The sequence below is a fragment of the Esox lucius genome, chromosome 7, assembly GCF_011004845.1.
Source record: "Esox lucius isolate fEsoLuc1 chromosome 7, fEsoLuc1.pri, whole genome shotgun sequence".
NCBI lineage: Eukaryota > Metazoa > Chordata > Actinopteri > Esociformes > Esocidae > Esox > Esox lucius.
The window spans coordinates 43368733-43393572 of record NC_047575.1 but is presented as its reverse complement, the minus strand read 5'-3'; the positions used below and the strand labels follow the sequence as shown (position 1 = coordinate 43393572).

At 43.6% G+C, this 24840-nt stretch overlaps 1 protein-coding gene across 2 annotated transcripts in view; it reads left to right on the top strand.

Moving 5' to 3' along the window:
* The window catches only part of stk32a (serine/threonine kinase 32A), a 49188-nt gene that overhangs the window by 3865 nt on the left and 20483 nt on the right, over positions 1-24840 (top strand). For both annotated transcript variants that reach the window (XM_010871074.4, XM_010871075.3), the window contains exons 3-5: positions 1549-1604; positions 2544-2695; positions 12855-13028. In XM_010871074.4, the coding sequence (XP_010869376.2) occupies positions 1549-1604; positions 2544-2695; positions 12855-13028 (382 nt within the window). The remainder of the gene's footprint in view (positions 1-1548; positions 1605-2543; positions 2696-12854; positions 13029-24840) is intronic.

Here is a 24840-nt window from a genome sequence, read left to right as displayed (position 1 = left end):
CCCAATTTTACTGCCTGGGCTCCTGGGATTGGTGTTGGTCAGAGAGAGCTAGAACCAGAAGTGGTACATGAACTGGATTGAGTACTTTATTATACTACTAAAAATTTTGGTTTTGTCCACTGTTCATGTGTATTGCAATTCAGTCAGAGATCACAAAACTGAAGATGTACAGTAAATTACGGTACACGGTTATTGACCATCACACTGGGGAAATCTAAAAACATCACTTGAGTCCAGAGGTGCTTACTGTCCAATAAGGTTTTTAAGCTGTCGTGGACCAATGTGGTCGTGTATTACCTGGACACTGATTGATCAAATTCACCATTACTCAGCCAGTGGCTACTGTCCCTGGGTCTGGATCATGTCCTGTGTAGAACGTTTGACCAGCAGAAAATGACTAACACTGTGCCCTGTCCTCCCTTTCTGTCTTTACTTTATTGTCCAATCAAGAACGCTTGTGTTGTAAAGTGTTCCTGTGTACAGCGAACCGACATTCTGTCTGTTTGTCTGTCTGTCGGTCTGCCCCCTGGAGTTTCCAGCTCTCCTTAATGGGCACACCCATCTGCTGATCATGCCTTATTTACGCTCCGGCTGACCGGGGAACCATGGGTTCTGTTTCAGTCGCCACAGCAACTGCATGACTTCCACAGACATGACAGCAAGCGAGGCTCCGCTAGGGCTTCCTACCCCTGAGCATCGGAGAGGCAGAGAGACAGACAGATAGGCAGGCAAACAAACAGATACACACACACACACACAAAACAGATATACAGACAGACTAATGTGCTTTTTTTAATAGCTCTGTTGGCATAAAATAAAAGACAAATACTGTACAGGGGCAGTGCCATATAACTAATAGAGTATATCATTCACTGTCACATCCAATCCATCCACGCAGAGAGGATGCAGAGTGTCACAAAGCAGCAGGGGTCACACTGGCCAGGTCACATGAAGGGGACCAGAGAGGAAGAGAGGGAGTGGGCGGCAGCTGCATGGCACCCTGGGAGACGGTGGGAATAGAAAGCAGTAACCTTCTGTCTCTGTTAACATGGCTGTGAAAACAGGCCCCGACTGCCTCCAGTTGGAGAGACATTTATTTAGAGATAAGACACCTAATGGGTGCAGCTTTGGGTCACATCAGGACTGTGTGCAAAAATAGATTAGATAAAAGTCGCAGAGCAGGAAAATGAAGAAAGTTAGCAAAGAAAATGTGTGTTTTGTTCTTTTGAAAGCTTGCGATGTCTTTATATTCTCCTGTTGAAGTATATTGTCATCTTCTGGATTGCAACGTAAGTTCATTTCACACCAAGGGGATCTGTCTGTGTGGACGTGACTGTGGTTTTATTTTAATGAGCGGAATGAAACAGCTTACCCAGCAGAGCTGACGTTATATTTAGATCCTTACATTAGAGATAGTAACCAAGCCTGACTTGCTGAATGTCAATTGTTTCTATTACCATTCATTTTTCATGCATACGTTATGCATTACAATGGAAGGTGAATATATCTGTATGCATGGGAAAATAAAGAGATGCTTGTTTCTTTCAGTCAATTTCGACCACTTCCAGATACTAAGGGCTATCGGGAAAGGAAGTTTTGGGAAGGTAAGTCAATTTTGGTAAGCAAATGCCAAGTAAAACACACAGAGCACGTATTTTGTCCTAACATTTCAGAGACGGCGTATCATTCAAACACATGATTTGGATTCCGAATTCTGGGAACCTTCATGAAATTCCATGGTTTTCCAGAAATACCAGAATCAGATTAAAATGAGCAGCAAATCAACATTCCTCTCCTATGTATTTATTGGAAGTTCACAGTCATTTTTAAACATTACACTTTCTATGATCCATAATGGGATTTGATCTCTGATCACTGTAACTTGAATTATTCAGTTATTGACTTGGGAAGATGGTTTGATCAGTGTGGCTGATAATGGTTGAGCTCGTGGTAGAATTGAATGAATATGGAACACACGGAAATGTGTATCCAGTCGACCATAATGATGCATATCAGTCTCCACATGGGGCGGGGGACGCGTTCCCATGTCTCGCTGACCAACAAATGGACTACCGGCGCCATGTATTTGTGTCTGACAGAAACTACAGATTCAGCGTCTCGTCAGGGGGTGCTGAGGCTGTGTCAGCGGGCAAAGCAACTTTGCCAATAATGAATAGAGCAACTGCACCAAAAATGAATAGAGCAACTGCACCAAAAATAAATAGAGCAACTGTACCAAAAATGAATAGACCAACTGTACCAAAAATGATTAGAGCAACTGTACCAGAAATGAATAGTGCAACTGTACCAAAAATGAATAGAGCATCTGTACCAAAAAGGAATAGAGCAATTTAGGTATCAGTCTTATGAATATAAACCAACTCTTCACAGTGGAGCCACGTATGGAGTAGTGCATTCACATGTTGTAGAATTAATTCATTAATTTATATGTGGGGAAAACAAAAATGAATGGTCGGTGGGCAGCTACACTATAGAGGGCAGAATGCTGAGCAACTGTAAGGCTGTGGTCTCTATCTCTCCAGGTGTGCATTGTGCAGAAGAAGGACACAAAGAAAATGTACGCCATGAAGTACATGAACAAACTGAAGTGTGTTGAGCGAAACGAGGTCCGCAACGTCTTCAAAGAACTGCAGATCATGCAGAACCTGGAGCACCCGTTCCTTGTCAACTTCTGGTAAGGCTGTTGTGTGGCTGCCTGTGCGTGTATGGAAGGTGGGTGTCAGGGCCGGGCCTAGGCATAAGCGACATAGGCGGTCGCTTAGGGCCCCCAACCGCTAGGGGGTGCCAGCCCGCAGTGAGCCCCAGACCATTAGGGAAGAGGGGGCCCCAAATAAAAATGTGCTTAGGGCCCCCGAAAGGCTAGGTTCGACACTAATTGGTGTGCATGTACAGTAGCAAAGTTAAGAAAGTGCAGTAAACTCACTCCACTGTTAGATTGTAATGCCTTGAACCCACTGAAAGGAGGGGATAGTCACATGTGCTGCGAAACAGAGGGCCGCTAGACCCTGTGTGGGGCAGACTGTGGAGAAAAAGGACCTCAGCGAGTGGAGTGACGTCTGTGACGCCAGCCTTCGCCAATTGATACAAGAAAGAACTGGAGCTGTCAGGAACAGAGGTTTTTATTGTGTTAAAGCATCTGAATTGAGAGGACTCACCTTGAATGTTTCAGAAGCTTCAGTGCACTCCACAATCTGTCCAATCTCACATCAGTGCATTTGTTCGGTCAATCCAAGGCATGTATAGGTTGGGGAAAAAACAATTCACTGAAGCCCTGTGGATAGTATGGTGAAGGAATATTAAAGACCCTGTAAAGGCATGTTTAAGTTGTAAGATACTTTACACCTTTTTTAGGAACAACCAACATATATAGGTTGTTCCTAAAAAAACTGTTAGTGTCTGGGTTTTTTTTGTTCTAAAGTAGAGCTGATGACCCACGATGGTCCTGAGTTTCTTTGTCTTTTGAAAATGCCCTTGTCATCCTTGAGAATCTAACAATTGGATAAAAAAAGACAATGAAAAACTGCATGGTCTTTCTAGTCCAGTATGATATTCAAACTTTCACAGGTTATATTGGCTGCTAACATAATTTTTTCTCTTTGTTCTCATTTTGTTGATTCCCAAGTGAGGTTGACCGGTCTATAATACCTCAACATTTGTTCAGACTCTCATGTAGTATACATAAAACAATACAATAGTTTAGGCTTGTCTCTTTCTCTCTCTTTCTCTCTCCCTCCCCTCTGTTTAGAAATCACTTCATTAATCCAGGACTCATTGGGAACAGATACTCACTGCCTTTTAATCACAGTTTAGAGGATAATAACCATATATGTCCAGTGTTGGGGCCAATAGGAGAGGAATCTGTCTGACCAACATTGCCTGCCGTGTACAGTTAATCCAATAGAAAACAGGCTGGAAGAATGCTTTTCTTTATTAAAAGCATAACGGGAGATAGTGGTGCATGCTGGACGTGTTCTGATTCTGCTGTGTGATATGCTCAAGGTCATGAGTTTTAGGCAGATTACCTGCTGCCTGAAACACGACTAGCATGCAGAAGACAGCAGCCAGTTGTCTCTCCCCCTTCTTCTCTCTTCCCCCACTCTCCTACAACATCCAGCCCTGCCCCCCACTACATCCAGCACTGCCCCCCACTACATCCAGACCTGCCCCCCACTACATCCAGCCCTGCCCCCCACTACATCCAGCCCTGCCCCCCACTACATCCAGCCCTGCCCCACACTCCATTCAGCTCTGCCCCACACTCCATCCAGCCCTGCCCCACACTCCATCCAGCCCTGCCCCGCACTACATCCAGCCCTGCCCCACACTCCATCCAGACCTGCCCCTCCACTCCATCCAGCCCTGCCCCACACTCCATCCAGACCTGCCCCCCACTACATCCAGCCCTGCCCCACACTCCATCCAGACCTGCCCCACACTCCATCCAGACCTGCCCCACACTACATCCAGCCCTGCCCCACACTACATCTAACCCTGCCCCTCTCCTCCATCCAGCCCTTCCCCTCCCCTCCATCCAGCCCTTCCCCTCCCCTCCCCTCCATCCAGCCATGTACCGCCTCTCCTACCGAAGTCTACAAACTTCATTGTCTAAAGAAACCATGTTAACAATGTAGAGAAGTACAAACACTCTCATTGTCCCAAATGGTCCCCTATTCCCATTGACCAGGACCCATATAATAAACAGTTGGACATCTGGGACAGGCAGTGAGCTTCACCCGGCAGTCCTCCCACTGTGTCCAGGTGAGAAACAGACAGTGACACACACAGAGAACACAGACCGAGTCAAAATCACTCACTGTCCAACCCACAGCCTGACTCAGCAACACAACATTCACTCTGCCAAGACAAGCATTTTCACAATGGATAATCCAGAAGTATTCTATTCAGAGACAGAATGGGTTTGATTCGCAAGATAACATCACTCATGGTGGATGTTATGCCAGTCTCCTGGGATTCGATTCCCATGGTAATGTCACTGATGGTGGATGTGACACCAGTCTTCTGGGATTTGATTCCCAAGATAACGTCACTCATGGTGGATGTGACGCCAGTCTTCTGGGATTGGATTCCCGAGATAACGTCACTCACTGGGCTCTAGATAAGATCATTTGCTAGGTGGATTAAATTTAAATAGCCACACCTTTCCTGGTTTTACGAAACATCACACATGGTGGAATGTGGTTTGTCGTACTTCTGACAGGTTCACAGTTCGTCATTTGGTTGGAGGCGGCTGTGCCTGGTTTGATATGGCCTGGGAGGTGCTTTCAGCTTAGTGGGCTGCAGGTGAATGGTGTTGAGGCATGTACCTCACAGCTTAGTGGGCTGCAGGTGAATGGTGTTGAGGCATGTACCTCACAGCTTAGTGGGCTGCAGGTGAATGGTGTTGAGGCATGTACCTCACAGCTTAGTGGGCTGCAGGTGAATGGTGTTGAGGCATGTACCTCACAGCTTAGTGGGCTGCAGGTGAATGGTGTTGAGGCATGTACCTCACAGCTTAGTGGGCTGCAGGTGAATGGTGTTGAGGCATGTACCTCACAGCTTAGTGGGCTGCAGGTGAATGGTGTTGAGGCATGTACCTCACAGCTTAGTGGGCTGCAGGTGAATGGTGTTGAGGCATGTACCTCACAGCTTAGTGGGCTGCAGGTGAATGGTGTTGAGGCATGTACCGCACAGCTTAGTGGGCTGCAGGTGAATGGTGTTGAGGCATGTACCTCACAGCTTAGTGGGCTGCAGGTGAATGGTGTTGAGGCATTTACCTCACAGCTTAGTGGGCTGCAGGTGAATGGTGTTGAGGCATTTACCTCACAGCTTAGTGGGCTGCAGGTGAATGGTGTTGAGGCATGTACCTCACAGCTTAGTGGGCTGCAGGTGAATGGTGTTGAGGCATGTACCTCACAGCTTAGTGGGCTGCAGGTGAATGGTGTTGAGGCATGTACCTCACAGCTTAGTGGGCTGCAGGTGAATGGTGTTGAGGCATGTACCTCACAGCTTAGTGGGCTGCAGGTGAATGGTGTTGAGGCATGTACCTCACAGCTTAGTGGGCTGCAGGTGAATGGTGTTGAGGCATGTACCTCACAGCTTAGTGGGCTGCAGGTGAATGGTGTTGAGGCATGTATCTCACAGCTTAGTCAGCTAGGATGGACCGTCATTTCAGTGTTGACGGCAGCTAAGGAAGCAGGCGACTCTGATTGATCTGACATTTCTGCCAGCTGTACTGCAGAGGCAAGCTTTGTATGGTGTTATTGAAATTCTTGAACTGATGTTTACTTAGTCTTACACAAATGGGTTACTATTTAAAGGTACTGAGAAAAGGAATGTAGGAGAGGGGGGTCTGGTGTTTGTTTATGGTCATCATTAGATGGTTTCAGAAGATCATTGGGTTCTCCATTAATTGTCTCTCAGTTTAAACCATCAGTTTATCTGTTCTCTGTACCGATGCTGTGTGTCCCTTAGAGTTGAACAGGTCATTGGTTTAATGTGGGGGAGGACAGCCTGCCCCTTGGTTCAAACCTGGGTACTGACAGAACAAAGTGTAATGTGTATTATTGACATAGGACAGCTGGGCAGTAACTTACCACACACCCCTTTCAACTTAATAAATACGGACTGTTCATTTATTTTCCTCAGAGATTCCTCAGAGGGTTATTTTGTTAGCTTTTGACGCATCTCTCTATTTGCAAACAAACTGTTAATTGTGCCAAGAGAATTTTGTCTCTGTACTTACTCCTTTAAGAGTGCCTGTCGATGGAATTGCCATCACAACAGCCACCTCTGAGTTAGCATTCGTTCTGGGCCTGTGAAAGTAGGTGTCAGTGCGCCGTGCACGTGTAGGCCTGCCTCAGTGAATGCATGTGCATGATTGATTGTTGCTACTTGAAGTTGTTCCAATATTCCAATCAATCATCACTGATGTGTTGAGCTACAGCACATTTAATTGACTTCCTGTTATTGATTCAGTCAACGTATGCACCCTATATTATAAGTGTAATGGCTTAGGAACATTTTAATTAGATATGAGGCAATTATGAATACACATTTGATGTTCCTTAAACAAAGATGATAGTACATCTACCGTAACGGAAGAGAAGTTGTGTTGTGCATGATCGGCTCAATACCTTTCAATACATATATGATGTTTAGATATTGGTCATTCATCAGATGCCCTTATCCTAGAGTGACAAAATGTCAGATGTGCTGTATGAACCTAAGTCTTGTCAGAGAAGCCTTTTTCTGGCCAAACAGCACCTGGAACCATTCTTGTCCAAACCCCATTACTTTCCTCTGTAGGCGATACATCTTCTCAAATAGCTTCCTGTGACGTGTTGATTCTAAAATGGCTTGAAGGGCATTTCCTGTTAAACTGCATATGGGGCAGAGCATTTAGACTGGAGAGTGAGTGCATGCGTCAGTGCCAAGAAAACTAATCAGAATCCCAGGCTGGTTGAACATAATTAGCAGGTGGCTATGAGTAGCACTGCCACAACCTACTGGGGCTAAATTACTCCTGTAATGACTTTCCCCCTTTTCAAAGCATTCCTGACAAATTTAAGTATATAGATTTATTTTAAATGTTTCAAACTAATTCGCTGCCCAAGCCAATAGATATGTCCAACCCAGTTTCCATAAAAATGTGGACGCTGCGTATAATTTAAATAAAACAGAAAGCAATGATGCGCAAATAATGTATCCCTATATTTAATTGAAAATACTACAAAGACTGTTTATTGTTTCTGGAAAAATACATGCCCATTTTGAATTTAATGCCAGCTACACATTTCAAAAGATTTTGGACAGGGGCATGTTTACCACTGTGTTGTATCACCTCTTCTTTTAACAACACTCTGTAAGCGTTTGGGAACTGAGAAGACCAATTCCTGTAGTTTTGAAAGTGTAATGTTTTCCCATTCTTGCTTGATATAGGATGTCAGCTGCTCCACATTTTGATGTCTCCTTTGTCGTATTTATCGTTTTATAATGCGCCACATTTTTTCAATGGGTGACAGGTCTGGACTGCAGGCAGGTCAGTTTTGCACCAAAACTATTTTACTACAGAGACATGCTGATGTAATACATGCAGAATGTGGTTTGGTATTGTATTGCTGAAATAAGTAAGGCCTTCCCCAAAAAAAGACGCTGTCAGTATGGCAGCACATGTTGCTCCAAAACCTGTATACTGTATGTTGTTCAGCATTAATGGTGCCTTCACAGATGTGCAAATCACCCATGCCATGTACACTAATGCATCCCCATACCATCACGGATGCTGGGTTTTGAACTGTGTGCTGATAAGAAGCCGGATGGTCCCTCTCCTCTTTAGTCCGGAGGATATGGCGTCCATGATTGTCAATAATAACTTCAAATTTTTATTAATCAAACCACAGGACTGTTTTCCACTTCGCCACAGTCCATCTTAAATGAGCTTGAGCCCAGTGAAGGTGGTGGCTGTTCTGGATCTTGTTTATATCTGGTTCCTTCTTTGCATGGTAGAGTTTTAAGTTGCATTTCTGGATGCAGCGACGTACTGTGTTCACAGACAATGGTTTTCGGAAGTGTTCCTGTGACAATGCAGTGATGTCCACTACAGAATCCTGTATGTTTTTAATGCAGTGCCACCTGAGGGCCCAAAGATCATGGTCATCCAATTTTGGTTTTCGGCCTTGTCCCTTGCGTACAGAGATTTTTCTGGAATATTTTAATGATATTATGTACCACAGATGATGAGATCCCCAAACTCTTTGCAATGTTACATTGAGAAATGTTATTCTCAAACTGTTGCATTGTGTGCTCATGCAGTCTTTTAACAGCGTGGTGAACCCCTCCCCATCCTCACTTCTGACAGACTCATCCTCTCTGGATTGATTTTTTATACCCAATCATGCTACTGACCTGTTGCCAATTGCCCTATTTAGTTGTGAGATGTTCCACCAGGATTCGTTTTTTAGCATTATACAACTTTTCTAGTCTTTTGTGTCCTCTGTCCCAACTTTTTTGAAACGTGTTGCTGGCATAAAATTCAAAAGTGGGCATATATTTTCCAAGAAACAAGAACATTTCTCTCAAAATTTGATATGTTGTCTTTGTACTACTTTCTATTGAATATAGGGCTTATAAGATTTGCAAATCTACAGTAGGCCATGTCTTATTTCTATAGTAGGCCATGACTTATTTCTACAGTAGGCCATGTCTTATTTCTACAGTAGGCCATGACTTATTTCTACAGTAGGCCATGTCTCATTTCTACAGTAGGCCATATCTCATTTCTACAGTAGGCCATGTCTTATTTCTACAGTAGGCCATGTCTTATAACTACAGTAAGCCATGTCTTATATCTACAGTAGGCCATGTCTTATATCTGCAGTAGGCCATGTCTTATATCTACAGTAGGCCATGTCTTATATCTACAGAAGGCCACGTTTTATATCTGCAGTAGACCATGTCTCATTTCTACAGTAGGCCATGTCTTATTTCTACAGTAGGCCATGTCTTATTTCTGCAGTAGTCCATGTCTTATTTCTACAATAGGCCATGTCTTATTTCTGCAGTAGGCCATGTCTTATTTCTACAATAGGCCATGTCTTATTTCTGCAGTAGGCCATGTCTTATTTCTACAATAGGCCATGTCTTATTTCTGCAGTAGGCCATGTCTTATTTCTACAATAGGCCATGTCTTATTTCTGCAGTAGGCCATGTCTTATTTCTGCAGTAGGCCATGTCTTATTTCTGCAGTAGGCCATGTCTTATTTCTGCAGAAGGCCATGTCTTATTTTAATTCATTGAGACAAAGATGGCAGACTGCCAGTGCAGATATGTTGTATTCATTCAGTACCTAAGTTCTGTGGCATGCATGGTATGAGGATCCAAGGGTGGAGTAGCTTTAGCTCGACCTTGTTGATTTACTTAAACATTTTAATGTTAGTAATTCAGCAGACTACTTTGTCCATCATGACAGATGTATGGGAGCCAGTACAGGTAAATGCCTTGCTGAACAGCACATAATAATATGTAATGTATACAACTATATAAAAATGACAGACAGACATTTCATTAGATAATGTTTTTTTTTCTTGACAGGACCACAGCTACCTGCATTGCTATCTGGTATTGGTGACCATGTACACTGCGTGTGTGTGTCTGTGTGTGTGTGTGTGTGTGTGTGTGTGTGTGTGTGTGTGTGTCTGTGTGTGTGTGTGTGTGTCCGTGCGTGCGACAGTGCGTGTGTCAAAGGTGGTAAGCAAAAATGTGCACTTGTGTTTGCTTAAAGTTTCCTCAACTTTCCACTTTCATAGTGTGCTGTGGGAGTAAGAGCAAGAAACCATCAGTGAAGCAGAAAAAGCAGATTTTCTACTAGATTGAGCTTTCTCCAGGAAGAACTCTGTGTGCACTATCGATTCCCTGTAGAAACGGCCATCTCTCCTACTTCAGGCCCCTGCATCTAAACAAGCCTGTTCCTTGACGAATATTCTGACCGGCGCTAGGTAGAGTGGCTGACTGACTCACAACAACACATTAAAGGAAAGAACAAAAAAAACATGGCTCTCACAATGTAGATGAAAAGAAACTGAAATTTGTTTTCCTAAAGAAACGCAGGCCATTTTCATGTCCCTCTCCTTGGCTAAGTGTCGGAGACAGCTCCCAGACACCCCGACCTCGGCAGACTCTGCTGAACCAGGCGTATTTACACAACATCAGAAGCAGCTCCTCTCAGGGATTGAGAGGGAGAGCGAGAGAAGAGAGAGCACTGCACTACACAGCAACACAGAGAGTTCCTCAGATCTCAGCGGCAGCCCCTTCTAAACACATCTAACTCACTCCCGAGCCTGTAGCTACAGTGCAAAGTCTTTAGAATGTGTAGCTTCTCCGCTGGATATTTGGAACACCGACACAAAGACATCCTTGCAAATATTCTGCTTTGTTTCTTTGTGTCTTACCTTCCCACAAATTACAGTGAAGGGAACTGCTATTTTGTGCTCCAGGTTCAGAGCAGTTCATGTCCCTCTGGCAATTTTACATTGAGAAACGTTATTCTGAAACTGTTGCATTGGGTGCTCGTGCAGTCTTTCACAGAGTGGTGAACCCCTCCCCATCCTCAATGATCAATTCCTATCAAAGTGGGCTTATATTTTCCAAGAAACAAGAAAATGTCTCGGTTTCAATATTTGATATGTTGTCTTTGTACTACTTTCTATTGAATATAGGGCTTGTATGATTTGCAGCTCATTGCATTCTGTTTTTATTGACATTTTACACGGTGTCACAATGTTTTTGGAAACAGGGTTGTACATACTTACTCATTCAAGTGTATTTCCTTAGTTTTACTATTTCTCCGTGGGTAGGTGCTTGTGACAGACAGCTGCCAGACACTCTAACCTGGACCGAACCCGCTGACCCCGGAGTATAAACAACCTCGCAAGCTGTCCGTGAGAGTAGATGTTGATGTGATGGTTGCAATGTGTTTCTCTGGTGCTTGGACTTCCCTGTTTGGTCTGCTCAACAATCCAGACTGTCACTTCTGAGGTACATCTGTACGTGAAAGGTTTTCCAGTTTTAAAGACTTCATATCTCTGCAAAAGCTCCGAGAAGAGAGTTTGTCACGGAACAAAACAGAGCACCGGAGGCCCATAGAGACACCTTGACATGGCCTTCTGGGGTCATTTAGGCAGACCATAAACTGGCTAGTGGCTAGCACCGACTCTTTGCACTTAAAAAAACAAACATGTTGTTGTCAGCATAGGCGGCCATTCATCTTCTCTGTTGTGCGGACGTCTCTGTCCTTAGCTGAATTTACAACCCTGACATCCCCACAAAGCCCTCCACTTAGATGGCTCATCATAACACCTTTCGTTTATTTATTTTTATCGGCCTATCTGCCGTTTTTATCCGGATATCTTTGCCGGTTCTAAAGTCGTTCAAGCACCCTTCAGTCCTTCACAGAGGTTCTGAAGTCGCTGTCTGGTTGTTCAGCAGATACCCGTTCTGTTTCTTTAGTCATGCTGGGCTGCCTGGTTGTTTAATGTATACTCCATCTGGTCCTAAGGACATTAAGGGCGGGCTGACAGTGTTATGGATAACCTCTGTGACAAGATGTCCTCCAACTTCAGGAAGCCACCTTCTTTAATCCTGCACTTAGGGTAGGCTGAGGGTTGGTCACAGATACTCTGGCCCTGAAGTCATTTGCAATTACGCTTCAAGTGGCCTCAGCGTCATATTAGCCGTATCTAGCCACGGTGGAGCCTGTTCAGTCAGTCCCCATTCACAGGCTGACCTCCTGGTAATGGAAGTGGAGTCTTGGGGGAGGGCCTTCTTCCAACTACATGTTTGTTTTTGCTGTTCTGCTTAGTTGAATGTTTGCTCATGATGTTTAAAAGCTAAGGCACGGAGTGAAGCTTTCACTTTCATTGACAACGACTTCATGTGTATGACTGCACTGAACTCATTTTTTACTGGAAACAAAATCTTTGCTTTAAATGCATTCGTTTTATGGTTGACTGAGATAATAATTTAATTCTCCCATTTCATGTCTCACACTAAACGGAAATAGATTTTGTTCACCTTTTGGATATTGGCAAACTGAGGTCATTGTGTGGAATAGATATGTTGCTGAGTCTGTTTCTTCTATTTTGTATTATAAGGCAAGTTATGTAACGTTTTAATTACAGCAATTTTGGTTTCTGGGTCCCTGAGCAATTTCTGTAAGTATGTCAAAACATGTAGAACTGTTATGGTGTATAATAAGTCTGGTTAAGAAGAATGGGACTTAATTAGGCAGTCGTTTTGTCTGCTTTTTCTCCTTTCCCCTCCTCCTCTACCTCTCTTAGGTATTCATTTCAGGACGAGGAGGACATGTTCATGGTAGTCGACCTGTTGCTGGGTGGAGACCTGCGCTATCACCTCCAGCAGAATGTTCACTTCTCAGAGAACACGGTCAAAATGTACATCTGTGAGATTGCCCTGGCCCTGGGATACCTCCGAAGTAAACGCATCATCCACAGGTCAGTGAGACTCCTTCGTCATCCCCATCGTCCTCATCCGCGCTGTCGTTGTCATCCACAGCTAAGGGAAACCCGGCTGACAGTTAGTCGCAGGCCCCTAAATGATGACCCAAGCGTCAGTGTACTTACAGCCTGGTGAGCCACTCCCGGAACACTGAGATAGTGTGTTAATCAAGGGCAAAGGGACGTGGCACCAGTTACTCCTGACACAACAGTTTACTGTGCATTTCTATGTTATGAAATGTCCAAGCTTCAAAATAGAAGCCTGATTTAATCTCGGAAGTTGAGTAAGTGCTTTTAAAGCCAGTATGCGCTGCCTGGCCAAAGCCCCCTGGGCATCCACAGCAAAACGCCAACAGATGGCCACCACCCAATGGCAACACTTAAGATGCTTTAAGTAACTGTCCAAGAAGCTGACGGAACTGTGCCAAACCGTGTGACCTGAAAGTCCTTCAGTTGTGGGTCGGTTTGCACCGCCACACACAGGCCAGCGAGTGGTTGATGATGAGCCCAGCCACATACAGAACCCCCTAGGCTGAGGTGGTCGTATTGATGGGGTTGGACCTCTGTCATTTAGCTGGGCCGTCGTTGTTATCAACGTTCTACTGGCACACTGATGCCCAAAAGTAGACTGAGGTAGCGTGGCGCTGTAGTTCCACCTGTGTGCGGAGAGGAAAAGGATGGTAATCATGAGGAGGGGCCTTTTTTCGGCATAGACAAATGAGAGGCTCCTGTGTTCCAGAGTACTAATTTTTCACATGCAGGAAAACAAATGACTTCATTTAGTACAATGACTTAAAGCAGATTACAGTATTTCTGTCTGTCCCTGCTGAAACCACTGTGCGGATATGTACTGAAATTCTAATTTGTTAATCAAATCGATGGGAATATTTAGTATTTCTGTCATTGTGGCAAGAAACGAATACTCTGTAGATGGGCGAGTGTTTTGTATATCTGTGTTTAGAATAAATCCCTAGTTTTCAATCTGTAGTCATTATGGATGAATGAGGTGAACATTTTCATGTTCTTCTGTATGTTTATTGAATACCTCGTTTGGAGGTGTGTATATTTAGTGTCTGACACAGAGCACATTTCTTCCTCCAGTTTTATTGTTCACAATCGATGCGGGGAGAATATGAGAAGTTTCTCTATGACCATCCTGGTAAAAAAGCACCAAGACCTGTTATGCCAGGCCTCTTATCTACCATTGTTTTACTGGATGGACCTTTTGAATTTCCATCGCACAGTACATTCAAATTTTTCCATTGTTAACGCTGAGATGCATCTAGGATGCATTAGTGGACTCCTTCGAGAAAGGCGTCTCCCTACAGCACATGTGGAAAGGGATAGGAGGTGTGGGGAGGTGAGACGTGTTGAAAGGGAAGTGGTGGTGTTATTGACTCACTCCCCTCGACCGTGGACGGATTACCCAACTGAAAGTTGTATAATTATAGTTGTCTTTGTAATTATACAATTGCAACAACTCCCAACAAATTTGGGAGAGTTGAAGATCATGGCAGGCCTCCCTCATAGGCATCTGCAATAAAGCAGTGGGTTTTTTTTTTTGCAGAGTTCCCAACGCGTGTGGGACCAGACTAGGCAGACTAGACTGAAAGATTCCTTCCCTTTCCTCCAATTTGCCCCACCCAATGGGGCTTCTCAACCAATCGTCAGCTAGTGTCACATCAATAATCCAACCTAGACTGATATGGTCAGCTAGCACCAACTGGGAGGCAATAACATATCAAAGTAGAATGTTTAGTATTGCTGGAAATTAACTTTAAAAAGTCTTTATATTCTCAGCAGGCTGAAATGTGTGTTGTACAACAGCAGGGACGTTTGCTATAAAACTGCAACATCTTCTCAGTTTCGTGGCACAATGTGAACGGAGTAGGTCCCTGGAAGAAATTAGCCTGCCCACAGCAGCTTCATTTAGATGCTTGGAATCAGAAGGGGATATGCAGCCGAGCGGTGTTAGAATCTGTTCACCTGGGTGTGGAACCCTCCAGTGGGAAGCAGCATATGGTTAACTAACACAGGGAGCGTTCTCCCTTTCTCGTGGGTAAGGGAAGTAACTTTACTTGTCTTTCACTCAGTAATTCACCACAGCAACTTTTGCACTTCGACAACAGTATTTCGCAGTTCCCTTTGTGATACCAGAGATTTTAACTTGTCAGCGGGTTTTAATATTTCATGGTGATTCGACTTCATGTTGGGTATCGACTGCCCCCCATCAGTAGTCTGAGGAAATCTGAGTCTCTCAGTTGTTGTAAGGACAATGCGGTACGTTGTTCTTCTGGGTGTCCGTTGCAAAATTATTGATGTTGTTTAGTTAGGCATTATAGCATTTGATGGAAAGCAATAATTTTTTTTATAGGTGCTCAATAAATGTATGTTTCCCTGAATGTTATGTGGAAATTATTTATTTTGCACCTGTATTTCCAGTTTTGTTTACTGCTGTGGAGGACTGAGGTTTTAAGCTAAAATCCCAAGTACCAAAGACAGACTGTCGCTTCCTCTAATACTTTTTTAGATTCCCAGTGTCAATGGATTTGACACCGCTGTAAGATCCTGTCTGACAGACAACAACACTGTGAGAATCCAGCGTGAATGTGAACAAGGCCGTGTGGCCACACCCTCTTCGCCTTTCCTCACTGTCCTATCTAAAAGATTTCATAGGCACAAATAATAAACAAGTGGGACTGTCACACTGCTAATAATTTAGAGGGGAAGAGACAGAGGAAAAGAGACACTAACTTTATAAAAAAGTACAGTTAGGGTTACATATGATTGAAAAACATTGAAGAACAATGGCCCTCATTCATGAAACCTTCTCAGAAAATATCTCAGATTCAAATGTTGGGAGAGACTCCCAATGACCTCAAAGTGTGATTCATAGATCTGTCGCACCTAGTCGAAACGAGTATAGATCTCATCCCAGATTGGTTAATCGGATAAAGCCGTACACGAGAACGCCCTGCACCTGTCCTTATTTACATATGACACGCCAGTAATTTATGCGGGTGTGGCAATCAGCAGCATATGAATTGACAGATTTCAACATAAATTCTAGCCTGAAATGGTTAACCATTTGTCATTCTCTGTGACAATATTAGTGCTGTTACTGAACACTCTCGTGTCTCAGCCCAGAGCTGAAGTCCTTTGAGCTGAAGCAGTTATCCATCATTAGGGTAACAGCTCGACCCAGAACCACTGGTTTATTTATCCTCTCGCTAGTCAATTTAAGACCTGTTAGCTAATAAAGATGCCAGCCACCGAAATTATATTGACCATTTATGATCTCCAGGTATGTCAATACAGCCTGAGTGACTTGGAAAAGCAAGACAAAGCCAGTTTATTTGTCTAGCGCATTACACACACAAAGCCATTTCAAAGCTTACAAACGCATGAACAACAGAAATAAGAGAGAAAATGCAGAAGAAAGTGAAAATAATTATACAATAATAAAAGGTAGTGATATAATATTTAAAATTGTGGTATGTTTGTAATGTAATGTAATGTAACATTAATCGTAAACTTGTTTTATATTGGGCCTAATTATTATTATAATTATAATTGTGGTTGTTTTTCGTTTTGTTTACTGCTGTGGAGGACTGAGGTTTTAAGCTTTGTCATTTGATCGTAAGTATACGACAAAGATAATATTGATGAATACCAGCTCTGTCTGTGAAATAATTGTTATTTTTAGGCTGGCTGTAGTCGTAAATGTTATATATATATGAGTATAACTTAACTTCAAACAAAATACAATTTCATAAAGACTGCATATTCAATTTAATAAAAAAAGATTTCCCAACTCAGTTGATTTTGAAAAGGTCCTAAAATGTGTGACAATGCCGTAAATCCCCTTAACTATGCCGTAAATCCCCTTACCAGTGTAGACAAAGTCGTTAGACATGGTTGGTTCACATAACCAGAAAACCCTTGGGTAGGTTCATGTATGTGTATACGTATGAATGTATCTCAGTTGCTCCTCAGATGTGATCATTGGGGCCAATAAGAAGAATTGCTTTTAGTCCTTTAAGTGTAAAGGCTTCCTCCGGGCACGGTGTCACTTTGGAATCTGCAGCAGCCAATTCAACTCAGGAGGGATGTGCCGATAGATCACTTTATAGATCACGGACAAGTTTCGCTGAGGCTGGAGCCACGCGGAGGGTTGGTGGATCTACCGACCAATGATTCAAACAGTGTCAAACAGAGTATCCAGAAGCAGAGCCAAGACCCATGTAGTGGTGCTATGTTTAAAAACGTGCCACCCCCTGATGAGGAATTTGTGGGGAAGGATAAAAGGGCCCCAGAAGAACAAGGGAGAAAGAATAATTAGACTCTCAGCCTTTGCAGCTGCTCTGCCCCACCCCTTGTGGTAAAGAAGAAGAAGAAAGATTAAGGAGAAGATTGTCGAGGTCACCGAAAATATGACTGCCCACGTATCTGCAGAAACGCCAATTTGTGTTCTAGAGTATTCTGTTTTCCCTGCATGCATTTCTGTTAGTAGATGTCCTCCAGGGCCCTTAACATCTGTTTCCTCTGTTTTCTCTTGGTTCACCCTGAAAGCCAGTGTCTGTACATGACGAGTTTCAATGTGTGAAGCCCCACCTTTTTCCCTGACTTGACTACCACCAGCCAATTGTCCATCCTTCATCAAACGCTGTTCAGTACCATGGAAAGTGAAACAGATAAACCCAAAGGGAGGACTGCTTTTACCAGGGAGGTGCTGAAACGAGGGAGAAATAACTTGTTGTTTGAAGATCTCTGGTACATGTTGCTGCATATCCTGGCATTATTTGTCTGAACCTGTTGCATTTTGTGGAAATCTTTTGATTTGATGCCCTCTGAGCCCACCTGTTTTCTTCTTCTTTGGCTATTTGGGATTTTGTGAGAGCAGATCTTTTCATTTCCAATGTAATGAGAGCTGAATTTTGCTGGAATTTCTTCAAGTCATCCCCACTCCAGTTTGTTCCGTTCAGCTCAGCGCAGGACAGCCTAAACCTGACTAACGTGCTGTTTCATCATCAGGGCTCTCTAGGTGTGTTCACACTGCACCTTATCCTAGGGCTAAGAACCTCCTACTGTACGCCCTGGGCTGAAGGAGATTTTAGCCCTGGGCTAAGCAAGTATTCTACTATTTTGAAGTGGGCTAGCACCACCCTTAGCCTAGGGCTAGCTGGCGCTGCTCTTGAGTAGGGTTAGCACAGACTTTTCAGGGCTAGCCCCAGAAACAACCAGTTTGAAACAGGGTCAAGTACAAAATCATAGAAAGTTTATTGTCCAATCACAAAACCTGCCCTTTTAATAAATGTACATCACTCTTGATGTCCGCTGTTACCAATAGCTACACTGTATTTTTGTTTTGGTCCTTTCACTCTGCCACGTTTTGTCATTTCATTATACCTTCTAAATCTTAGCGAAGTAGTTATTACAGCTTGGTTTAGATGTAAATCTAGCAAATATGCTGAAAGAATAATTGTCTACTCACATTCTCATATAAGAATAATAACTAGTCACATTCTCATATTTTCACGTCGATGTTTCTCTTAAACAACGTTTTCAAGGCAAATACCGACAGGGTGGGCATCTTGATCAACCAATGTCATGAAGTGGTTAATTGAATTGTGGCAGCGTAATATTGATTGCGTGTCAGTGATGCTGTTGTATCATTATTCACATGCCAGAGAATGTAACATTTGTAGCTTGTCATAGATAGAATGTAAAATAGTGTTGTATTTGTCCGTTACCCCTGGGTTTAGTAATACAAGCGTGGATAGTTAGCCCAGGGTTATACTTTAGCCCAGGGTTAGCAAACTCTTGTGTGAACACAGGCTCAACTAACACAGGGCAATTCTTAGCCAAAAACTTAGAATATGGGAAAATTAAAATGCTCAGCAAGTCTCTCTGTTCCTCTCAAAATAATTTGTTAAAGTAAGAAAAACAGCATACATTTATCGACATGTGCTCATCCCACAGTATGATGGCCTGATAGTGAGAGTTTGGCGAGGTGATGCTTTTGTCGACAGAATGAGAAGTTTTGTGTTTCTGTATTTATAGTCTGCATGCATATTTGACGACAGGAGACATGGGTATAATTATTTCAGGACAGGAAGGCAGGTAAATTACGGCCCTCAAAGGTAAAATGAAACATCCTTTAAACGTACAATGTTGAATTAGTGAACATTGGCACAGAAACCCATTTTCCCTCCAGTCTACCCCAAGAGATCGATAATTGCCTGCTTGTGTATCGCAGGCACGTGCCTTACAAGAGCTGCCACATTTTGAGCATTCTCCTTGTGAGTCTGAGTTATTAAATAATTCATCAATAATAATTGTGATTCAGTAAGCCGTGCTTCTGAATGCCTTGTTCAAAACAGGCGCTCCAAAGACCACCTGACTCTTGACTGGCCCAAAGTCAGCTTGTGCCAGTTAAAAGTTTTGGCTATGAACAAGAAATATCACAACCCTCCATTACTTGGCATCTCTACCTGTGAGAGCTGATGTTATGTTATTATAATTATTGTTATTATAATTATTACAATTATTATTACACTCCCTAGGTCACCCGAACGCAGCACACTCCCTAGATCACCCAAACGCAGCACACTCCCTAGATCACCCAAACGCAGCACACTCCCTATGTCACCCGAACGCAGCACACTCCCTAGATCACCCGAACGCAGCACACTCCCTAGATCACCCAAACGCAGCACACTCCCTAGATCACCCAAACGCAGCACACTCCCTATGTCACCCGAACGCAGCACACTCCCTAGATCACCCGAACGCAGCACACTCCCTAGGTCACCCGAACGCAGATCACTCCTTAGATCGCTATGGCCCCAAATCTGAACACCTGTGCACGCACTGCTGTCCCTATGCACCCTCCTTTATATTTCAGTTCAGCCCATTTGTTTGTGAGGTATTGCCAGTATTATATACATTCTGAGCATTTAAGTGTTTTTTGTATTAGATTATCTGGTTATGATCTTCAACTTGTTTGATGATGATGTCTCCTGCCTACTCCCTTTTGTACTGTTGCTCTCCACTGACTGACTACCTGTGTTTTTGACTCCTACTACCTGACTCTTGACCACGACTCTTACTACCTGCCTCTTGACCACGACTCCTACTACCTGACTCATGACCACAACTCTTACTACCTGACTCTTGACCACGACTCTTACTACCTGACTCTTGACCACGACTCCTACTAGCTGACTCTTGACCACGACTCTTACTACCTGACTCTTGACCACGACTCCTACTACCTGACTCTTGACCACGACTCTTACTACCTGACTCTTGACCACGACTCTTACTACCTGACTCATGACCACGACTCCTACTACCTGACTCTTGACTACGACTCCTGCTCAACGTTCTGTGCCTTGGCTTAATAAAAACAGTCCTTCTGTGCTTGGATCCGACCTCTCGACTCTGTATTCATTACAACTATCCTTTTTTCAACGTGCATTTAATGATTCATTAATCTTAGCTACACAAGATGAAACATTCATTATTCTAAGGTAAACCAATCATATTTGTACACCCTTTACGTGCTGTCAAGAACAAAAATGGACATGAATTGCCCATCCCTTAGTAGTCCAGTGTTTTGGAGGTTGGGTTGCACAACTCTGTTCACGTTCACAGGTTTTACAGAAATTCCAAAAAGTTCTAAGAATTTTGCACCCATGAATTTCTGGGCACTATACTATCAAAACAAGACCTTATTAATTATGTAATGTATAAAGAATGAATCATTTATAGCATTTATCTAGGAACTCACATGAAAAAATAAATGAGTTCAAAAACCATGCCTCTGTCATTAGCAAATACTGTCATGGGTGGTAACTCGAATTTTCACTTGAAAGGGCAATGCATACCGGGAAATTATATTGGAGGTGTGGCTTAGCAATTGCCTTCATTTTTCTTGAGTGCTGCTAACATATTCAGGTTTATGTTGTGTCTGTGAGGATTCCTCTCTGCTCTGGCTGTGCTGTTTGTGATATCGGTGGCAGGGCTGCCCCTAAAGCCTGTTGCCTGTACGTGCTGTCTGTGCTTCTGTCTGTGATAATCCGCCCACCCCCCCACCCACCCGATTGACCTGTATGTGGTGGAGTGCAAAAGAGTCATTGGAAGTCCTTTGGGTCAGTCCCAGCTGTTCTCTGACTGCCTGTATCTGGGCGGTGTCTGGTGACCAGGCGCAGGTTCTGGTTACCGCTCTCATCATGACGGATGGTGTAATGAGGTCATTAGATCCAGGTAATAGGTTGTTGGATTAGTCAAGCGAGAGAAAAGCCAGGCAGATCAGTTGCAGTGCCCTTCAACCAGTCCCCCCCCCCCCTCCCCCCCCATGTCTGCTTCTGCAGTATCAGTAATTAGCCTGGACAGGAAGGACACAACAACAGTGTATCCCAGAAAGCACCACAACCACAATATAATACAATTCCATTGACATCTGGTCAAAAATACTGCACATTATAGGATAGTTACTGGCCTATGCTGGAGATAAGGAGCTTCTTTAGTTGTTGTTTCTTTGATCAAACATCTTAGTCTTGCTGGACATATATGCTCCTCTGCCATCTCTTGTAAGAGTATCTATTGGTGGGAATATACAGTATATACACTGAACATAGTTGATCTGAAATGGGAACTCACACACTTCTCAAACACTAGCTCTGCAATCTCAAGGCAGATGAAAGAGTGAGATGGACAAATGAAGACAGAATTTGTTTTGAGAGAAAGCATCAGAGAAATGGAGAGAGAGAGAGCGACAGAGGGAGGGATTGGAAAATGAGGTGAGCCCTTTTGACAAATGAAGCCCTTGGTAGTACCTCCAAAACACATCCTCTTACAAATGGCACAGAAGATTTGATTTACTGAAGGTTTTTCTGCAGTTGAAATGACACCTTCAATTGTCCCCTGGCCAGCTGCTTGTCGATAAATAACCAGTTCAAGCTGTTTCACATCTCTAATTGCCAGAAAATAACTGTTACAATTTTTCATGAATTTCTAGCGCGGGAGGAGGGCACAGCACGGAGCTGTCACACTGAAATGATAGAAATTGATTAAACTGGTGACCCCATGCTAATAAACTGCCCAGGGCAGTGGCGGCCAAGGCGGCCAAGGTAATTAGGCCGATAGGTGGAGGGGTGGCAGGAGAGGACAGCAGGTCAAACGAGTGGGCAGATAACGGCCCTTGAAGAGGTTTCTGTGTCACAATGTTTTGTTGAGGGAAAGGTTTCTGACAGGTGTTTCGATCTGAAGAAGGATTGTTTTGGAGACAACGGCAAACTGTTGTACAGATGAAAGAAATCGAACATTTCCAAAGGAAAAAACGTTCTTAATCAACAAACATATATATATGAATCAATATAATCAGTTGAATAAACGGAAGCTTCGATAAGCCTGCCTGGATGAGGACCCGTGAGTATTTTGCCTTCAGAGCAATGACATGCATGGTCTGAGAGGGAAAGAAATATAGCTATCAAATATGGATAATTGCAGGATTTGGAGAAATCTGGGGTCAACCAGAACCCAAATGAACATCACCTACATGCCAAAACGATTCTTTATTGCCAGAAGAAAAGCCTCTATCATCAAGCCTCTAGTTTCATCAAGCCTCTATTATCATCAAGCATCTATTTTCATCAAGAAAAGACATAAAAAAGGTTCCTGTATGGGGGCAAACCAAAAAAAAGAAAACTACATGGTTTAACATTGCATTTTCCCCCCAAGAGTCCTTTGACTGTATTCAATCCACATTTGTCGTCATAGCTACTGACCTGGGACCAGGATCACATATCTACTTTTCCCAGTTTGTCTTTGACTGATAAAAGTCCATTACCAAGGAGCACGGCCATGATAATTGCCTGGGAGTATCGTAACAGACAGCGGTTGGGTTCCTTGTCCTAGAAATGCGCAGGCAGGCTGCTTTTCATTCAGCTGAGAAGAAAAGGCTGAACCATAAGCGGTGGGTTTCAGAGAATGAGAGAAAAAGCTCCAGTGTTTCAGTCTCTCAGCCAAGGCCGTTGTTTGGGTGACGTGGCTGGATTCGGCAGGTTCTAGCTCTCACATTCACACTTAGCAGACAGTGGAGAGACCAAGCAGTAGCTCCAGTCCTGTTGTCCCTGTCCTGTCTCTCCAATCTGGTCTCTCCTGCCATGGACTCCCCTGTCTGGTCTCCCCTGTCTGGTCTCTCCTGCATTGGTCTATCCTGCCATGGTCTCCTATGTCTGGTCTCTCCTGCCATGGCCTTTCCTGTCAGGTCTCTCCCACCTCCAGCTTTCAGGGAAATGTCCGTTAATTAGGTAGGAGCCAATTCACCTGTTTAACCCCAGCTTGGCACTGGCAGGGTTCGCTAAGGGAGGGTGGCTCTGGTCAGTTCCCCCCCACCTCTTGTGACAGCAGGCAACCTTTGATGTGGAAATGTGCCCTCTGATAGGGAAGTCTGGACTAATGAGGCCGGCGAGCCGAGCTCCTGAGCCTCTTGGTAAGTGGACGCGATTTCCTGACAGGTTTCACTGCTACCCTGCTAAGTGACCTAGATTCACCAAGTTCAGCTGATCCAGTGTTATGGTGATGATGTGTAAATGCACTTGGTGTTGCCAGCTGTCTACCGTATCCTGGACAGGGCCAGATGTGACGGGGTGTACTGTAACTTACATTCACGTTTTTATTCAGTGATTGGGTTCATTATTCCATATTGGACATAACCTGTTGCGGCCCTTTAAATCAGCTATATGTGGAATTTATTCTAACACGTGGGCCCTAGGTGACTTCAACCACGTTTTTGCATTCATACCAACTGTCTCCTGTCAAGTGTGGTTGAGTTTGTTCTATGATGGTCATTTAGGGCACATTTGTCTTCATATATGAAATATGGCAAGAGAAACCTGCTCTCCATAAAAGTCAATTATAACATTTACTTGCACTGCCAGCAAGTTTCTCTTTGACTTTTGTTCAACCTACTTAGAAAAGCTGTAAAAACTTTCTCTGATATTGTAAAGATTTCTCATAGCAATTTAGATGGCATTGTGAATAATTACAGTATTCAGTGCTTGTTTTCTTGAACAGCAATTAAGTTAATATTTCCAAACAGGAAATTACCAGTTTTTTCTTGCCTAAGTCTGATATTGTTTGAGAAGTTAATCACGTCTCTTAGTGTTGTCGATAGAAGAGTGAAAGGGAGCGCCTTTTCCATTTGACAACTTCAATTTGACCAATAGGAGTTTAGCATTTTATGATGCACTTTTTTTCCAATAATTTCTAGTGAATACATGTAAAACACTTACTGTTATTCCTTACAGATATGAGAGATATTTTCTAATATTACAATGCAACAATTCTGCGTACAGGCCCTATCAAGGGATAGTTTGTGGATTTTGGTCTTTCTGTTAGTGTGAACATACGTGAACCTAGTACTTAGGAAGCTAGTTTGTTTTGCAAGCCCATGTTGCTGCTGACCTATTGCGTTTGGCGTTCCCACAGTGTGTGTATGTGTGTGTGTGTGTGTGTGTGTGTGAGTAGTATGCAATGTATGCAACACAGGTTGGAAGGGCCTGAATAATTCCTAGATCCCAGCAAGGAAACAAAATCTGGGTTGTGGATTGGAAGTTTTGGTCACTGAATTACGTCGACCACTAGCAGCACTGTTAAACCAGGCAACATGTTGTTGTGTGCTCATTTACTCAGCGAATCGAAGGGGGATTTTGATTCCGATTCAAAAGATTTGAATTGCACTAGCGTGGTTTCAAAACCCCGGTAACACACAGCGGGACCTTGACTCGGCCAGGCCGCT